The 19,101-nt window shown below is 35.0% G+C and overlaps 3 protein-coding genes across 5 annotated transcripts; 1 reads left to right on the top strand and 2 right to left on the bottom strand.

The window, feature by feature from the left end:
* The first annotated feature begins 1,151 nt into the window (after positions 1–1,151).
* LOC127108167 (uncharacterized) lies at positions 1,152–3,163 on the top strand. 3 transcript variants are annotated; one of them, XM_051045591.1, is made up of 5 exons: positions 1,152–1,495; positions 1,993–2,175; positions 2,263–2,322; positions 2,417–2,692; positions 2,926–3,163. In XM_051045591.1, the coding sequence occupies exons 1-5, from the start codon at positions 1,265–1,267 to the stop codon at positions 2,947–2,949; spliced, it is 774 nt and encodes a 257-aa protein (XP_050901548.1). In that variant the 5' UTR covers positions 1,152–1,264; the 3' UTR covers positions 2,950–3,163. The 3 variants fall into 3 exon arrangements, 2 of the variants coding, with proteins under 2 accessions (XP_050901548.1, XP_050901549.1); XM_051045592.1 differs by lacking the exon at positions 2,926–3,163 and adding an exon at positions 2,774–2,908; XR_007795974.1 differs by having other exon boundaries at positions 1,153–1,495; positions 2,417–2,802.
* A 293-nt stretch (positions 3,164–3,456) lies between these two features.
* Positions 3,457–6,472, bottom strand: LOC127108168 (protein PLASTID MOVEMENT IMPAIRED 1). Its single transcript, XM_051045593.1, has one exon. The coding sequence runs from the start codon at positions 6,250–6,252 to the stop codon at positions 3,622–3,624; it is 2,631 nt and encodes an 876-aa protein (XP_050901550.1). The 5' UTR covers positions 6,253–6,472; the 3' UTR covers positions 3,457–3,621.
* Positions 6,473–6,734: 262 nt separating this feature from the next.
* LOC127108169 (protein DETOXIFICATION 16) lies at positions 6,735–9,153 on the bottom strand. The gene is made up of 8 exons (XM_051045594.1): positions 8,774–9,153; positions 8,150–8,694; positions 7,861–7,947; positions 7,719–7,775; positions 7,393–7,631; positions 7,188–7,306; positions 7,000–7,086; positions 6,735–6,910 (listed from the first exon to the last, which is right to left on the bottom strand). The coding sequence occupies exons 1-8, from the start codon at positions 8,972–8,974 to the stop codon at positions 6,809–6,811; spliced, it is 1,437 nt and encodes a 478-aa protein (XP_050901551.1). The 5' UTR covers positions 8,975–9,153; the 3' UTR covers positions 6,735–6,808.
* Between the last annotated feature and the right edge of the window lie 9,948 nt (positions 9,154–19,101).

Consider the following 19,101-nt stretch of genomic DNA (forward strand, 5'->3'; position numbering starts at 1 on the left):
CTTCATCTTAAGCACAAAGAAGACACTAAGATCTTTGTTGATAATCAAGCTGCAATAACTATTTCGCACAATCCAGTTTTTCACGGAAAAACCAAGCATTTCAACATCAAACTGTTTTTTTGAGGGAAGTGCAAAAGGATGGTACTGTTACTCTTGTTTATTGCAAAATAGAAGAGCAAATAGTTGATATTTTTACAAAGTCCTTACCAACTATAAAGTTTGAAGACATGAGATCAAAGTTTGGTGTTTGCATCTCCTAAAGCAAAGAGGAGTATTATGATCATGCTTAGGACCGCTGATGTGTAGTCTTTGTGTATTAAATGTTGATTGTTTTTATTTTAGTAACTATTGTTCAAATTTTAATTAATTGTGGTGTTATATTGCGGTAGTTATTGGAAGTTTTAGTATTGTGAACCTATATGAAAAAGAGTGTGTATGTTCAATTTCTATCAAAAACCAATTATATGAATCAAAACAGTTGTTTTCTCCTCAGTCCTATTCATTTCCTACGACTATTTTCTTGTTCAATTAACAACATGTTTAAAATTTTAAATTTCTCTTTGAACTTCAACTCTCTTATATCAGAACAAGAAATTTATCTCTTGTTACATTCTTTGTTGAATCTTTCCCATACTCTTTTAAATTTCAAAAAGATAAAATGAAAACCATCCATGGTGATTATAAGTGTGTGATTGTTAAGCATTAAGCTAAGGAAGTTTTTGGTTGTCCAATGATTTATCTTTGTCTTTAAACTCAAATCTCAAAATTTGCTTAAAAATGTTGTGTGAGGTTCATGCTAAGGTCACAAAAGCAATGGATGAGGTAACAATCTATCAATGCTTCTAGATATAATGATAATCTAGATGATGAAAGAAATGCTCAAGACATGTTTTAAAAAGGCCCTCCGAATTCAAAAACATTTTTGGAAATACAAATCTAGGTCCATTTATCACTTATTTAATTTAAAATTGAAAAATAAAAAAAATATTATTTTTGCACTCTTGTAATACCAATTTATATATAATTATAATAAAATAACACATTTTTTTTTAGTAATTTTTATTATTATAAGTGAATTTTATAACAAGATACTGAGAAAAAACATGATCAAATCCAACAAGAAAAAGGGAAATGTTTCTAATGTTTTTACCTCCCCGCGCAATTAATCATAAGGATAACGATAATAGAAATTTCAGAACCACATAAATAGTGAAACTCACAAACCTATATTTTTCATGCTTCAAAACTGAAAATTATATTTCAAATGGCAATGATTTCACACACAGCACCAATTCATGCATCGTTGCACTTTTCATCATTCACTACCAATTTCCCTAATTCACCTTCATTCCCATCTTTTACTCCTATCATCAGAACAACTCCTCTTAAATGTCATCACAGACAGAGAACTATAACCAGAGCAACCCTTGATGATATTCAAAGAGATAAACTTTCCTCAACTCCACTTGTTGTGGACGACGTGAATCCCAAAAGGGTATGCATTCATTTTGATTTACTCTTAATGTTTTTAAAGTTTCTTAGAAAATTGAACTTGTTAAGATGTTAAAGTTTGAATCTTTAACCAACCCTTTTCACCTTTTAATATGAAAACTTGCTCAATTTTGTAAGGTGGTTTTCTTCTATTGTTTTGATTTGAGTTCAAAGTTTGAGTTTTTTTTCATGGGGTTTCTGTTTTGTTTTTCAATTCAATTTAGGGCTTGTTTGAATTTATCTACTATCATAAACACTTATAAGACTGTTTTTAGGTTATTTTCATAAGTTTCTTAAGATATATTATGAAACAGCTTATACCTAATATGAAAATGCTCTAAATTTATGTTTATATTTTGTTATAAAAATAACATATACATGCCTTTTAAAGAAAACATATATATAAGCACTTATGTGATAAATGCTTATGCTAGAAGTGCTTAATTAAGTTGTTTATCCAAACCGGCATAAATTTAATATTCAATTTCTATCTTTACTTAGGAGTTAGAGGAAAATGTGAAAGTGCTAAAAAATGCAGCTAAGACAAGAAAGGTACCCGCGGAGGAGATTCTTTCTGCACTGTCTTTCATTGAGAAAGCAAAAGTCGATCCTTCGGGTTTTCTTGACACCCTTGGAGGAAAGGAATCCCCTGGGAGAACCTGGATGCTGATTTTTACTGCAAAGGTTAACATATTTCTATTATTTCGTATGATTCTGGTTTAAACTATCGATAGCAGTATATACTTATTATAATTTTGTGCTGAGTTTTAGAAAAAATTAGACGGTGGTCGCTATTTTCCTCTCACAGCTGTTCAGAGATTTGATGCTTCTGTAAGTATCTTATGATACTATCTAAATTTCATTCTTGATAGTCCGTTTAGAGTGAATTGTCTAAGTTAGAATGTTATATTGGTGAAATTGTTAGGCGAAGCGGATTGAAAACGGTGTATTTCTTGGACCTATTGGACAATTAACGTTTGAAGGCAAACTTTCATGGAAAAACAGAATACTGTCTTTCATTTTTGAGAACCTTCGAATAAAAGTTGGACCTTTGAAACCGCTACAAATCAGCCTTGGAGAAAAGGATGACAGGGAACCAAGTACCAAGGATCCCTTTTTCATCTGGTTTTATGTTGACGAGGAAATAGCTGTTGCTCGTGGCCGAAGTGGAGGCACTGCATTTTGGTGCCGGTGTCGTCAGGTTGATAATTGATTCTTTTTAGCGTCCTCTTGAGTGTCTTTTTCTGAGTTTCTGACTTATTAGAAAGAAAAATTGATGTAGATAATTTGAAGCAGTTGAAGTTCATTCAGGTGAGTCATTTTTTTTTGTACTTGTGCACTGTTAGTTTATAGTACATACAATCCAGAAACTGAAATGTATATAGATACTTCAAATTGAAGTTTTCATTTCATGATATGTTCATTATGCTGTAGAAATTCGGGTGGGGCCATTTGTGAAAAAGAATTACTCAGCAATTAAAGTGAAGAGGATTCAAAAAAGTTAGTTACATATTGACAAGCCAAAATATTTTTCCTCGTTAGGTGAAGTTAGCTGCATAAATCAAACAATATCAGAACAACTTATTATTCAACAATGTCGTAATATCTTATTATGAACCATGTGTCAAGACAAACAATTTGAATCCAAATATCGTTGAATGATTTGATAATTTTTTTTTTGTCTTCCTTCTTAATCTACTTTCTTACGAGTATTTGTGATAGTTTTATCCACACATGTCCTCATTTCTTAAGCTGCGATTTTTGATTTTATTTCTTATAAAATGGGTGTTACTCCAATTTTCTGTTAAGAGTCTCGTATTGGATGAGATATGGTATTAAAATGTATTAAAATGTGTTAATAATTAGGGTAGCCGTTTTTTTTTGTCTCCATAAGCCAATGAGGAAAAAGATGCATCAATTTGGCATATTTTTTTGTCTTTCAAAATGTTTTTATATATATATACATAATGCAAAAGTACACACTTTTATATCTATATTAATCAAACCAAATAAACAAATATGAACAGACAGGCCGAAAACAACACAGAAAGGGGTCACTCAGTCTCCGACCCTATTTGATAGAACTTTCTATGATACATGAATGCAAGACTGTTTCCTTGGCGTAACTAATCACTTTACAAGCTTAACATCCGGGTTCCTAATAGTTTTGAGCCACATATCAGCCACGATCCGCGATGAAATACTATATAGCAGGTCTTGTCCCTTTGCCACTGCCGGTTTCCCTTTCTTCCCCGCTTTTCCCAACCCGTATGCAACTAACCATTGCATTGCGGTTAGTCTCTGCTTCTCGTTGTCCCATCCGTTCTTCTTTGTAGAACTCCTAACCTTGAAACCTCCCACATGCATGCTTATTAGTTTGAATTTCTTCTCCTCCTCCTCAGTCCCGTTCGCGCCAACACGCGATGCATGAATAAGCACCATAACAGGGCCTCCAACTGTTTCATAGCGTCTCATTGGATCCCGCAGTTGGACAACCAATATCAGTGTGACTCTGTCAGTTTCGCCATCAGAACTTGCAGTTGCAGAGCCCTTGTTGTTGCCTAAGCTTTGGTTTCTAATCCAATCCTCAAGTGGAATAGCAGAAGCCAAAAGATCGTTCCCGCTAACCCCTTTCTTTGAGCTGAGTGCAGAAAAATCAAATGGAGCTTCTTCCTCGGCCATGCCAGCTTGAATTTTCAGTGCTTCAACTGTCATAGACTCTATCTTCTGCATTGAAATAGGAAGAAGCTTCTCGGAAGTAACTGGATCTTCATCAACATTCCAAAGTCCCGTTGTTATCCGTTCTTTCCTTCCCGAACTGATAATATTTGACATGCTTTTCAAAGCAGAAACTATGCGGGCAGCGCTGGAACTTGCTCCTTCCTTGTTCCTACCTTGTACGACAGTTGAAGCAATGCCTTCAAAAGCAATCTGCTCTGCAGTTTTACCTATCAGTTCATCTATCGGCATCAAGGAGGATAAGACTTCAGAGCTGAGTTCATCAAGACCAATGCTAGCCAATTTCTGAAACAAATCAAACCCACTCATCGATTCATGCGATGCCAACACAAAAGGCTTCGACATCTGCATAGCCAGCTTTGGAGTATCTTTTCTTGCCACTGCGACATCCAAAGGGTTCATAGAAGCCAAGTAGCCCCCGTCCCGTGTTTGAACCACGCAACCCAAGCCCTTACCAAGTTCAGAAAGATATACTTTGGATTCTCCTCCATCTGCCGGAGAATCGTTGTGTCCTTGTTCAAGTTGTAAAGGTGGAATTTCAGGTTGGTTGAATAAGTATCCTTTGTTGTCTTGATCCTCCTCAAGCATCTGAAGAAACTCCCTAGTTACAGTATCTTCATCCGCATCCAGTGCGTCTGTCTCTTCATCTATTTTCATCATGTTATTCATATCATCATCTCCCATCATAGACTCGAGAGCTTTTATTTGTTGAGCAATTGAATCAAGCTCAGACAATCTAGCATGGTGCACATGATCGTGCACTACTTCCTTCACAACCTCGTCTGCAACCGGTTTCTCTTCGACGGATTTATCAGATTCCCCTCCTTCATCTTCTTTCTTCTCTTGAATCTCAATCCCTTTATCAACAACCTCAAAATCTGGAAGATCAAAATCCTCCACCTGTTCTATGTGGTCACGATCGACTTTCTGGACAGAAGAAGAGGAATCATGAACTGGATTCGGGTCATCAAGATTCAAATCGTCCATTCCTTGGATACTGTCACCTTGCTGTACTTGTGAAGGACTCCACGCGTCGCTTCTACTTGTCATTCTGGGACTAGGCACGCTGAAAGATGACTTGGATTGTTTGCGTGCGAAAGAAGATGAGAAACTACTCAACTTGCTGGACTTTGGATTCCCCATTGGACTATTACTATTGCTATTATTATATATATCAACTCCTCCATCTTTCTCCACAATCTGAAAACCAAGTTTCACAACAAGTTCTCCTCCTTTTGCCTTTCCAGATAACTCGAAGCTCGTATCCCATTGCCTAACTCGCGAACCTTGTTGGCTCTTCTCCACAGACTCTCGAATCAACTCGCTCAAATCCACATAGCTTCTTCCAAAATCAAGCTCTTGAGCATCAACAGCAAAAAGGTATATCAAAAAGGGACGTGGCTCAAACTTGCGCCTCTTCTCATGATTGTTGTTGGTGTAATAAGCATGGCACTTGATAAAAAGGGTCTCCTCGAAATCAGCAGCTCCTTGTGAAACGCGTGACGGCATTGTCTTAACAGCACCATCCTTTGTTTCCTGCTTCCTAACGCAGACAGCTAACCTTAGTCCATTCATGGAAGAAGGAAGGTCTTGAGCAGCAACCACTTCAACAGAAAACAAACAGCTAAGTTTCTGCATTCCAATATGCGAAAGTGCCCGCATAGGCTTCCACTTCCAAATCCCTTTCTTCTCATTTTCACCCAAATTAGTTGTTGATGTCTTAGCCACAACCTCTTTGGTTTCTGTCTTTGAAATTCCATCCACAAGCTTTGATTTTGATCGCCACGGGGACAAGGACATACGACGGGATCGCTGTTTATTACTACTTTCACCATAAGCTTCAACCGTGTGTCTGTCACTGTCATCATCATCTTCAATAGATGGAACAGGAGTAGTTCGCGGCAAGACAAGTGAAGCTGTTCTTCGAGCCGTGGCGGACGTGTGTGATTTGTAAAGGGTATCACTCAGAGCCTCGAGCTCTTCGAGAATCTGAGCATTGGGATTGCTCTTGGTATCTGCCATAGGTAATAGTCAATGAAGAGGATGTTGCTGCAACGAATGGATAATGAGAAGATAAGATGCTCATATCACATGTTTAAGCGTGGCGATTTTTAAAGGCGGTTTCTGAACCAAGAAAAAAAAAACAATGATGAATTGGATTTGTGGAGGATAGAAGATGAATGGTGACATTGCATTGTTCCTTGGGGAGTAAGACAAATTTGGAAATGGATAGGTTGATTTCTGAGTAGGCAAACTGGTCCCAGAGTGTTTAATGTGAATTGTTTGCTTGTGGCATCAGTACTCTTGCACTGATTGGTATGTTTCACAGACACAAGATGCTGATTTTGTGAAACTTCTCTTCCTCACCTCAAATTCTTTAGAATTTGAGAAAACAGAAGAAGCCAAAGTACATAGCAGTGGAAAAGGTTATTTCAACAGTGATAATAGTTATTTTCCCAACTTTGTATTAAGTCCAATTGTTTGAATTTTTTCATTGTTCAAAGTTCAAACAAAAACATTACAGGTTTTATTATGATTCAAATTTCAACATGATACAAGCAAAACCACAATAAATTGATTATGGAATTTGTTCAAGTTTTTGAGATGGTGAGCTGCTGTCTCTGAGGGTAGTATCTGGCAACATAATTGATTGACCAACTCTGCTTTGAGCTTTCCTTGCCTAATAAATAAATTAACAAGAGTCATGTTAATAAAAAAAAATGCAATAACAAACAAAAACGAGTGTTGTGCTATTCTGAATTTTCTTACTTGTTCTTCCCAGTTAGAACGAACTATAAAAATACTGTAAAGTAAGGTTTGCACAGTAAATGCTGAGATGATCCCCAACCACAGTCCCTATTGTTTAACAGAACAAAAAAACTCAGTCACAGACACGAGATCACAAGTTTCAGACTAGAATCTCGCTATAAGTGCAGTAAGAATTAGAAAATATTTACCGTGGCATGCATGTGTAGAAAAAAGGCTAATGTAACTGCACATGGTACACCAATTACGTAAAATGAACCAAGATTCACGTAGGCACCGATCTTCTGCCATCCGCATCCTGCAAGAACACCTGCACCGTCGTCGAAAATTGTAAGATGAATAGTAATATCAATCTTTATAAACTGTTTTCGAGATGCATGCATGTATATATTTTACCTGAAAGTGTACTCTGAATGGCATCAAGAAAACTGGAAATAGCCAAAATTGGCATCATGTCTGACACATATCTCATAACCTCTTTGTCATTACTATAAACATGTCCCCACACATTTCTTGCTACAATCATGCTTACAACCATTAACAACCCTTCCATGAAGGCCGTCGATAGCCCCACACGAACCGCTAGACTCGCACCGCGCGGATTTCCGCCCCCCAGTTCATTCGATACTCGTATGCTTTCAAACAATTCCGTCAAAACTAATATCAAATTTCACAACATTCAGGATGAAATATATTTGGGAAAGTTAGTTACCATAAAATACCTGACAGCAGCACTGCACCCAAAAGGGATCATCCAAGCTAGACCAAATGTATTAAGGCTGCAAATATATAGTTTTATTGTTATAGAGGATACAAATAGTTCATGTGGATTCATCCATTATGTTGTGAATCAATGTGACTAACCATATTGATAGCACTGAGGTTTCTAATACTGGATTTGGAAGAAGACCAGACAGGAGAACCATCAATTCAAATGTCCACACTTTCAAACTGTCATTTACAACATCAGATCAATCTACTTTTTGTGTAAATCATATACAAAATTGCATCTATCGTCTTTTAAGATATTCGCCCGTACTAGATTGATTCTTTAAGTGATGTGTCTAACTTTCTTAAAGAATCAATTTAGTACAATAGTGCAATTTTTCCTATAGTTATACTATCGGTGGGTTTGTGAGTACAAAAAGATTACCAGATCATGAAAGCTGAAGGAACAGCAAGTTTAAGGAACTGAGATAGATCCTGAAAGGCTTTCTTTGAAAAGCCAGTCCATGATTGTTTACAAGAAGAAGAGAGTTTGACATAGAGTGAAATGAACAACACATTGACCCAATAACATATAGAAAGGGATATAGCTGCTCCTTTACTTCCAAGCTTTAATTCAAAAACCAAAAGCCAACAGAGAAGGGTGTGAAGCAAAGCTGCAATTCCAGAAGTTAGGAGCATTGGAAGGACAATGTTTTGTGTTTGCAAGAACTTGAGAATGCACTGAAGAAGACCATATGCAAACAAACTTGGGATCATGAAAAGTGCATATGAACCGGCTTCTTTGGAAATGGCTTTGTCTTGATGTATAGCTACTAGAATTGATTCTGTATTTGCCCATATGATTGCAAGGAACACACTGACAATTGAAACAACAAGCATTGATCTTTGCATGTGTATTCCAAGCATATGGTACTGTCCTGCTCCATTTGATTGACCGCAGAATGTGTCTAGCGCACTCGCAATTCCCATCTGATCATCAGATTCACACATATCAGATACATCAGTTATTCAATAAACATAAATAAAATGAAAGAACGAGGAAACGAACCAGTAAGGTGAAGCCGGTGACAGCTGCAAAAGAAGTAGCCATGGAAGCACCGGAAAGAGGAAGAGTACCGAGATGTCCGACAAACATGATAGAAATGGTTTGTAGAATGTATTGTAAGATACCAACTGAGGTCAGAGGAACTGCTAGCCATAGCTGCCTCTTCAATTCTGCTATCACTAACTGTTTTCTTTCAGTTCTCATGTTTGATATTTTATATTATTTAGCTTTCTTATAAAGTAAACATAGAAAGAAGAAGAAGAAGACATGACAATATTTATACTACAGTAATTACCGTAAAGTTTGAAACACCACAGTACTTTGTGAACTGCATGTGCTCGATTTTCTTGTCACTGATCTTTCATTACTTTTCTTGTTTTATTTCTCTGCAGAGCATATACTTAATCGTGCACATATTTTAAGATAACTTACCTTTGTTTTATTTCTTTTTTCTTACTACAATAGATTCCGGCGGCAAAATAAGTAATAAATACAAAATGATATAAATATTCTTTTTAATTGAAAGAATAAAAGTATAAATAAGAAGGAAAAAAAAACCAAATCTAGAAACTTGATATTTTGAGTATGGTATACCTAATGTGCAATAATCTCCGCAATAGAGTACTGCTATATCATTCTTAAATCTAAATTTATAATCATTTTATTTTTTATTGACGAAGCTTACAAAACGTGTTTGATATATTTGGAAACACATCATTTATTGGTAAAAAAATTCTAAATTTAAAATTGTTCATCTATCACCTAAAAAGAGTAGCAGCTTAACTTATTGTTCATCTATCTTCTATTTTTGTATAACTTTATTATATATTTTATTATATACAAAATTAAAATTGTATTATTCGCTTCAAGTAATTATTAATGTACTCATGATCAAGGTTTAAAGATTAATAATGATAGGTCTTATAAAAAGAATTAATAATGAGAAATTATGTTCACAATTCTAATAATTTTTAAAATTTTAAAATTTTAAATTCATCAAAATCTTATTTAAATGTTTTGGTGACTTATAAATATTTAGATGAGAAATATACAATATATATATATATATATATATATATATATATATATATATATATATATATATATATATATATATATATATATATATATATATATATATATATATATATATATATATATATATATATATATATATATATATATTTATTTATTTGAAATTTGAGTTTTATCTACCGTCTATGGCAGTAGGTACATGTTAGACAATATATTCTCTACTGTAATATTAATTTAATTTCAATTACCTTAATATTTATGTTAGATGGCTTAGCTTTATACCATATATAAAAATAAAATAAAAAAAATTCCGTATTCATACTTCAACTTTAGAGTCAAATAAATTAGATGTCTTCAAGTTATATATAGAAGACACCCACTTTTTCAAAATTATCAATTTTGAAAATAATCCAAATAATTTCCTTTTTATAACTATCAATTTTGAAAAGAATCCAAATAGGTTTGTTTTGACATTTTAAGAATGATTTTTTTATAGTATCAATTTTGAAAAGAATCCAAAATCGATAACTTTGTGAAAATAATCCAAATATATTTATAATTTTTTTTCACAAAGTTATGTTTTACTATGAAAAGGAACCTATTTGGATTATTTTCAAAATTGATAATTATGAAAAGGTGAGTGTCTTCTATATATAACTAACTTGAAGACATCTAATTTATTTGGCTCTAAAGTTGAAGTATGAATACGGAATTTTTTATATTTTATTTTTATATATGGTATAAAGCTAAGCCATCTAACATAATATAAATATTAAGGTAATTGAAATTAAATTAATTTCACTAATTATTTATATACTGTATAAAGATCAATACTAGAGTTGAGAATATATTATCTAACATGTACCTACTGCCATAGACGGTAGATAAAACTCAAATTTCAAATACAATTAATACTACCCTTTACCTATAGGCAATGACATTAGGCATAAATTGAATACTTTTTAGTTATTAAGTTTGTCTTTCATTATTGAACTTTTTTTTAAATTTTTTTAAAAGTATAAATGTCTTCCAAGACTTTGTTAAAAGATCTGAGGACCATGTAACAACATAACATCAATGACTCTATTGATGTTGATCCGTAAAAGTCGTAGAGTTCCCCCAATAAAAAGGATATGGAAAATGGGTGTCAGTAGAAGACATAGACACATTAGGTTATCTCTCTTAGAAATTCAATGATTTTTTTTCAAAATGCCCCATATCTAAAATTAATATCCCATAATATTTTAGTTTGAAAAAAATTTCTCAATCTGTCCCATTTTCTTTATTGGACTCGTCCATTCATTGGGCGAGTGTGTGAAGCCCAATTTTCGCCGGGTAGGCTCGGCCGTTCATTGGCCGAGCTTGTGAAGGATGTAATTATTATTATTTTTTTTTTAAAAATCATTATATAATTAAATAACTTTATTAAAATTATTATTAAATAATTTTCTAATTAATTCTATATTTAATTAATATAATTGATTTTTTAAAAATAATAATAATATTTTTATAAAAATATTTAAAATAAAATGTTAATAATAATAGTTTTTTATAATAATAATAGTTTTTTAATATATTTTTTTAAATATTAATAATAAAAATGATTATTTTTGTAATATTAATAATAGAAATGATTTATTTTTTTAAGAATTACAATGAAAGAAATACATTTTATTGATATAATGGAAAGAATACATTTTATTTATAGTGACCGCTTGTGCCAACTTTTTTGCGTTTTCCCTTGCCCAAGTCTTCTTGTCTTTGTCTTGCGGGAGACGGAGATGAGTCGGAAGACAATTCATCATGGGCGTCTTGTTGTGGATGTTGTTGTTGACTTTGGGTAGTGAATGTGTGGCTTGTGTGTAGGTGGTGGGTTGGGTGTGTTGGATAGGAGGATAATAGACATCATCAGGGTTGTACGTGGGAGTGGGATGTGCGAATGTGGTGTTAGATGTTTGGGGTTGAGAATGAGGGTTAGAGTATTCAAAGTTGGGTTGAGGAATTAAAGTGTATTGTATGGGTGGGCGTAGGTTGGTTTGTTGTTGATATTGTTGGTTGTAATAGTAGTTTGTTTGAGGGAATGAAGTGTGGGGATTATGGTGTTGGGTTGAGGTGGAATAAATTGTGTGTTGTTGTGTGGTCTGGGTGTGTTGGTAAGTTTGTTGAGCTGAGGATGATGGTTGATCATGTTGTTGCGGGGGTGATGTTGTTTGTTGGGTTGAAGAAGCTACACGTTGACGGGGATCATTCAAAAACTGTGTCGGAGCAACGTGCATAAAAGGAATTGATAAAAACCAATTCATGTATTCTCTACCCGGCTTAAACTTACCAATTACCGAGTTTCCTTGTAACACCAAATGCCTTCTTCTTTTCCATTCTTTTAGCTCTTCTTTATTTAAATCTTGCCAATGTGTGTCCCAAGCTTGGACCATAGTCATGTTATGGTGTTCACTTAGACATCTTGGCTGAGATGGTATTTGTTGTTCAAATCCAAATTGGAGTTTGACTCGATCCGTCTGATACATCTCAACGGTAAAGAAACATACCATATATGTTGTTGCACTCCAAACTCGGCTGTCATTATAATCAGGCACTGGATATTGTATGTACAGCCTCCAAATAAACTGTTAAAAGAAATATAACTATTAGAATGTATAAAATAAATTTAAATAAGTTGAATATTATAATTAATCATTCTTACATCGTTTTCTTCCATGTGTTCTATTGCAACACGGTACCCTCGTAGATGATGACGAGGATTATTTCCATAATTCATACCTCGTTTGCACCATCTTGCATATTAAAAAAAATACCTTAAAGCGACGTATAAATAATTTTGAGAAATATAAATTGCAATTAAATGAAAATCGTTACCTTAATGCATAAGGATGTGATGGAACCTCGTTACTAGCCGGGGCTAACAAGGGTATGCGTGTGAATGCCCATACAGTTAGTAATACAACACATCCTCCTATGCTCTTGACTCCTTTATGGGCTGCCTTGCACATATGTCTATATAGTGTCGCCAGACAAGCAGAACCCCAACTGTATGTATTACATTTTTCAAGGTCTCCTACTAAAGGTAACCAAGAAGAATGCAACAAATTGTGACTCTTATCTAGCATTAAAAAAGTAGCAATTAAAAGTAAAATATAAATTTTTGCATGAAGAATATTTTCTGCCTCGGTCGGGTTAGGGTTATTTTTCAGTTGTGTTATACTGCTTCTAACCAAACTATTTTGACAGACGCCCCATTTTTATCCGAAGCTGTTGGTTCGATGCCCAAATTCTCCATGTAAACATCATTGGTTACGTTTGTTGGGCCATTAACAACTTTACCATGGATTTGGAGACCGAGTAACATACTCACATCATCTAGTGTGATAGTACATTCACCTGTTGGTAAATGAAAGGTATGTGTCTCCGGTCACCATCTCTCTAACAATGCAACAATTAGTTTAAAGTCTACTTTTAGACTTGCAATCTTGGCCACATTTGCAAAACCGGCTAGTTCCAAATATCGTATTATAACCGCACTTGGTTGAATGTATGTATGCGAATGGACCCGAAACCTACCGTCTTGCTGAAATTAAAATAAAAAATGATAATGAATATTTGATGTGATATTTACATATTGAATTTGTGAAATAGATCTGAAAGAGACTTACGTATTCGACAATGTTTTCCGCCGTCCCACGGTGTGATTCGCCCATCCATAACAAAGACATTTTGGATTTGAAGATAATGAATATTTGTAGAGAGTAAATATTTGAAGAGATTAAGTATTTGTGAAATATAAATTGTAGGAAGATGATGAGAAGGAATTGTAGAGGTAAGGATTATTTATAGTAGTAAAATATAATAAATATATAGGTTAGAATATTAATGGGTGATTGGATAATGCATGGAATGCATGCAAAATATTTTGGTAAGGAATCCTGCAAAGAAGAGATTCCCACGCTGATGAGAAATTTCACTGCCCAAAAGCCTGCTTTCAGACTCGTCACTTTGATGGACGAGTTAAGCTTTGGTATGTATGAGCTCGTCCAATGGAATGACGAGGTAATTCATTTGCCGTATGGGCTCGTCCAATGGAATGACGAGTTTAGTCTTTTAGGGTTTTGGCTCGCCCAATGAATGGACGAGCTAGTACAACCTAGGGATCACGCTTTCTCTCTCTTCCTATTAAATGAATATCTGCATGTGATTTGTATAGGGTTTGGTTTACTATAAATACCATTAACATCTTCATTCATTCTCACCAAACCAAATCTACTACATTTATATCTTTACTTCTTTTCATCAAACAAAATTTTCTACATTCATATCTCCTAAATCAAATCAAATATTCCACATCCATGGCTCAAAGAAATTTAATTGTGTCTATCCATTCCGAAGGGTCCCTTTTCACAGATCCAAGTGAGGGATTCTCATTTTGCAATACGAATTTGCATATGTTCAAAATCCACATCAACTCCGACTTCCATCATTTAAAAGACCGTATTGAAAAAAAGTTACAACGTTATGTTGAAGACATCATTTATCGCCATCCATTATTTAATGGAGATGATAATACCGTCTTTTACATAATGACACCCATTGAGACCGACAAAGATGTCAAGTCGATGTTTCAATGTCATGTAACATTATCTCAATTACCCACCATTGAGATATATGTTCTTCTAGTCGAAAATCTTGAAGAACAACCGAGTCACAATGAAGATGTTGAAGAACAACCGACTCACAACGAAAATCTCGGTTATCCAACGCAATCTGTACAGTCACACGACTATGGAATGAGTCAAGCCATTGACGAAGAACCAACTCAAAATAATGAACCTTTCATACCAAATGAAGAGGTAGGCAAGAATAGTAAGGATGATCTGCGTAGAATAGTTGTTAACATGGGTTATGCGTTAACAGAGGCAAAATTTAACTACTATCGAGGGGAAATCCGAAGAAAAAACAACGACACTTTATCATGGATAGACAATATCCCTTGGGAGAAGTGGGCAAGGGCATTTAACAGAGGGCAACGCTGGGGTCACATGACAACTAATCTAGCAGAAGCAATGAACTCGATGCTAAAAGAAACCCGAAACCTTCCAATCACTGCATTGGTCAAATCTACGTACTATCGTTTAGGATCACTATTTGGTAGAAGAGGCCATCAATGGACAAAAATGTAGCCTCTGGGCAGGTTTTCACTGATAACTGCAACAAGGGGATGACTGAGGAAGTCATCAAAGCTAACACGCATAACGTCATGCTGTTCGATCGAGAGAGATTTTATTTCATGGTCCAAGAGAAGATTAATCATAACGACGGTCGGCCAACCGGAACATTCAGCGTTGATCTGAGGAAACAACACTGTGACTGTGGGAAATTTCAGGCATTTCACTTACCTTGCTCCCATGTAAACGCATCATGTTCGAGCATACGCCAAGACTACTCCATTCACATTCCAGACGTCTTCAAAATTCTTAACGTCTTCAAGGTCTATCAGGAGAGTTTCCTAGGACTTCCCCATGAGGAGAATTGGCCACAATATGAAGGATTTACTCTTTGCCACGACGACTCTATGAGAAGGAGGAAGAAAGGGCGCCCAAACAGCACCAGGATTAGAACCGAGATGGACGACATTGAGAAGGAAAAGAGAAGGTGTGGAATTTGCCGTGAAATAGGACACATGCGTAGGAAATGTCCTAATGTTGCAGGACCGTCCCAGCGACCATCCAGATGATTGTGTTGTTATTTTAAATATCCGTCCAGATGATTATGTTTTTTTTAATTATTAACTACTATGCACGTAATATATATAAACCATTGTGTATTTCTAATGTCTTTTGGGAACAAACAATTATGAAATACATTTGATAATCAAAGGCTTCTGGTTACAATGTACGCCCACATTAACTAAACAACAACAACAACAACCAACACAAGTGGTAATTAAAAAACTAATCAACAACAACAACCAACACAAGTGGACCTTCAACTCCTCTATTAACTTCACCACTATGTGCCGAAAACATACACTGAACATCTTCATCATTTTCTATACAATCCAGGTAATACATGTACGTACCATCGAGGCTTGCATCAGTCAACGTTATATATGGACAATGATACTCTACTTTCCTCACCTTCATACGATGCCCGCCCAACTGTCGGAAGCCAGTGTGGATGGCTGAAATCAGTGTTATGAAATTCCATTGCGGATCAAGGCAAACACTCATTTTTTCACCTTGTCCATAAAATACAAGACCCCAAACAGACATTCTGACCAAAAGAAAGGATTTTGTGATCTGAGTTACATTTCTACAAGTTCTGCTATTTATAGAAAATTAATACTTGAATACTCGGCCAATCATTGGCCGAGACAATACAAACACAAAGCAATTGCTCGGTCATTGAAATTTTGGAGGGAAATATATCATTCCCAAAAAATTATTGAAATTTTGGAAGGAAACATATCATTTTTATTATTAATATATAAGAAAAAAATTATTTTTATTATTAATATTAAAAAAAACCAATATTAGAAAACTATTATTATTATAAAAAAACTATTATTATTAACATTTTATTATAAATATTTTTATAAAAATATTATTATTATTTTTAAAAAAATCAATTATATTAATTAAATATAGAATTAATTAGAAAACTATTTAATAATAATTTTAATAAAGTTATTTAATTATATAATAGTTTTTAAAATAAAAAAAATTCTTCCTTCACTAGCTCGGCCAATGAATGGCCGAGCCTACCCAACGTGAAATGGGCTTCACACACTCGCCCAATGAATGGACGAGCCCAATAAGGAAAAGGGGGCAGATTGAGAATTTTTTTTCAAACTGGGGTATTATGGGATATTATTTTCAGGAATGGGGCATTTTGAGAAAAAAGTCAAATTCAATCTCCCATTCTTATATTTCCATGCTCCTCTTTTATACTATCTCTCGCTTGTTTGATCCAAGACAAAGACTTTGAATGTCATTAATCAACACAATGGCATTCATGATTGTTGGTCTGATTCATTTATTATATTCGGGGAACAAACTTGAATGTGTTTATGTCTTAAGATAAATGTTGATAAATGCTTGTCTTCTTATACCTCGCTTAGGGCGATCTTTGTCACGCCGAACTCTCAAAACCATAATTTTCTAGGATAGACACAACTTCTAAGCATGGCATTCATAGAGGCGAGATGCTTAAGGAAAATTTTTACCGAATAACCCGACCATCGTATTTTCTTGGGATGCACACAACTTCTAAGCATGAGGATGATATGGGCGAAATGCTTAAGGAGAAAGTCATAAGGGAAAACCAACCATTGTACATGACCAAACTTAACCATCGTGACTTTAGGCAAGACTTTAAATCTGATCATCGTAATTTCTCGGGATGTACACCCCCCCCCCCCAAGCTTGAGGCATAATGGGGACAAATGCTTAAGGAGAAAGTCAACCGTGGTGTGGAATATATGATATCACATTATTGTTTAAATCCGTCTTGTCTGAGCTTATCATTTGGGCTAAGGCGGTTTCTTAGTTGATGATAGAGTTGACTTTCTAACAAGAATTGTCCTTGGTAATTCATAGCGGGATCTTCTGACTTTGTCAAAAGGTTCCTGTAGCCCGACTTATCTTTAGGGTATGCTTTTGTTTTATTATTAATGTCCTGTGAAGGCACAACTTTTGTTTGTTTTGGATTTCACCATTCACTTTGTTATTTTTGCTTCATCAATATTGTCGAGTTTCAGTGAGTCTTTTTGTAGCAAGAAAGTTCGATCTGAGACCTTGACGGGTCCTTGTTCTGCATTCTCGTAAGAATTTTTAATGGCCATAAGAGAGCCCCACATGGTCATGCTTTGTTCTCTTTTGAGAGTTTTGAGATTATACACAGAGAGCCTGGAAGTTCTAACTTTAGCGCTCTTCTAAGAGCCTTATCGTTTAAGCACAAAGAACGTGAAGGTTCAGACTTTGGAGTTTTTCTAAGAGTATCAACTTTTAAGCACGGTGTTCCCGATGGTTTCCATTGTTTGCCACTTAGGATACGGAGTTAGGCGAAAGGAGAGTTCGGTGAGTTCATGCATTTGCTCCCCATGGAAGTCTTGGGTTAATTTGCAAGTATAGGCCGATGGGTTCTTACATTTTCTCCTTGTGGAAGTCTTGGATTAATTTGCAAAGAGAACCTGATGGGTTCCTATGTTTGCATTATGAAGTCTTCTTCAATAGTTTGTAGAACGACACAACGTGTTGAGTTGACTTCAAGATGAACCTGTTTAAAGCTGTCAACATTCCATTTAGTTTCATCACCTTCTTTTTTTCAACGGTGCTACCATCCAAATGACTGCCTCACACTTATAAGGGATATCTTCTATGCCTTTACCGGCCAAATAAAAGCCCCAATTTTTTTTGGCTCTAACTCCAAAGGCACGCTTCTCTAGATTAAGCCTCATATTATACTGCCGAACTATTTGGAATACGCGGGTGAGATGTTTGTCAGGCAACTTCTCTTCGCTGAATTTAACGAGCATGTCATCTATATATACCTCAAATGTATCACCTATTTCTTCCTTAAATACTTTATTCATCATTCTCTAGTATGTAGCTCATGCATTCTTCAGGACAAAGGGAATCACATTGTATTGATGATTGGGTTGTTCGGTTATGAAAGTTGTTTTCTCCTTGTCCAATTTGTACATGGGTATCTAGTTGTAATCGTAATATGCGTCCATAGTTGACAAAATTTTATATATGGCCAAATTATCTACCATTTTTTCTATATTCGAAAGTGGACATGAATCTCTAGGGCACGCTCAATTGAGGTCAGTTTAATCAACGCACATCCTTCAGTTCCCCGAAGCCTTCTTGACTAGCTCAAATTGGAGAGTCGTTTGGTATCTCTCACTTCAAAGATGAAGTTAGCATTGAGCAAACCCTAAATCGTCTTCATAGTTGCTTTAGCTTTTTCGAGGGATTTCTGTCTTCTTCGTTGGGACGCATATCAGGCACAAAAGTCGATGATTAATTGGTGGAATACTATACTCGGGTCTATTCCTGGTATCTCATGGGAGGGGGATTGCATGTTGGTGTAAGCCCCAGAGGCCAATACTTTTGGTACTTGTATCGAACTATTTATTAATAATAAAAGGATTTTTCTTTATTATGTTTGTCTAATAAAGTCCCTAGAATAGATAGTCCATTTAATGTATCAAGTGTGACTTAATCATGAGATCACATTAAACATAAGGACACTATTCTTAAAGTATCCATAGTCGAACTTTA

Source organism: Lathyrus oleraceus, chromosome 7 (assembly GCF_024323335.1).
Source record: "Lathyrus oleraceus cultivar Zhongwan6 chromosome 7, CAAS_Psat_ZW6_1.0, whole genome shotgun sequence".
In the NCBI taxonomy this organism is placed as follows: Eukaryota; Viridiplantae; Streptophyta; class Magnoliopsida; order Fabales; family Fabaceae; genus Lathyrus; species Lathyrus oleraceus.

Coding starts and splice junctions, on each gene's coding strand:
- LOC127108169 (XM_051045594.1), bottom strand. CDS start 8,974: ATGAGAACTGAAAGAAAACAGTTAGTGATAGCAGAATTGAAGAGGCAG. Junction 8,695..8,773: donor TCACCGGCTTCACCTTACTG/GTTCGTTTCCTC, acceptor TCTGATGATCAG/ATGGGAATTGCGAGTGCGCT. Junction 7,948..8,149: donor CCTTCAGCTTTCATGATCTG/GTAATCTTTTTG, acceptor TGTAAATGACAG/TTTGAAAGTGTGGACATTTG.
- LOC127108168 (XM_051045593.1), bottom strand. CDS start 6,252: ATGGCAGATACCAAGAGCAATCCCAATGCTCAGATTCTCGAAGAGCTC.
- LOC127108167 (XM_051045591.1), top strand. CDS start 1,265: ATGGCAATGATTTCACACACAGCACCAATTCATGCATCGTTGCACTTT. Junction 1,496..1,992: donor ACGACGTGAATCCCAAAAGG/GTATGCATTCAT, acceptor ATCTTTACTTAG/GAGTTAGAGGAAAATGTGAA. Junction 2,323..2,416: donor TTCAGAGATTTGATGCTTCT/GTAAGTATCTTA, acceptor TGAAATTGTTAG/GCGAAGCGGATTGAAAACGG.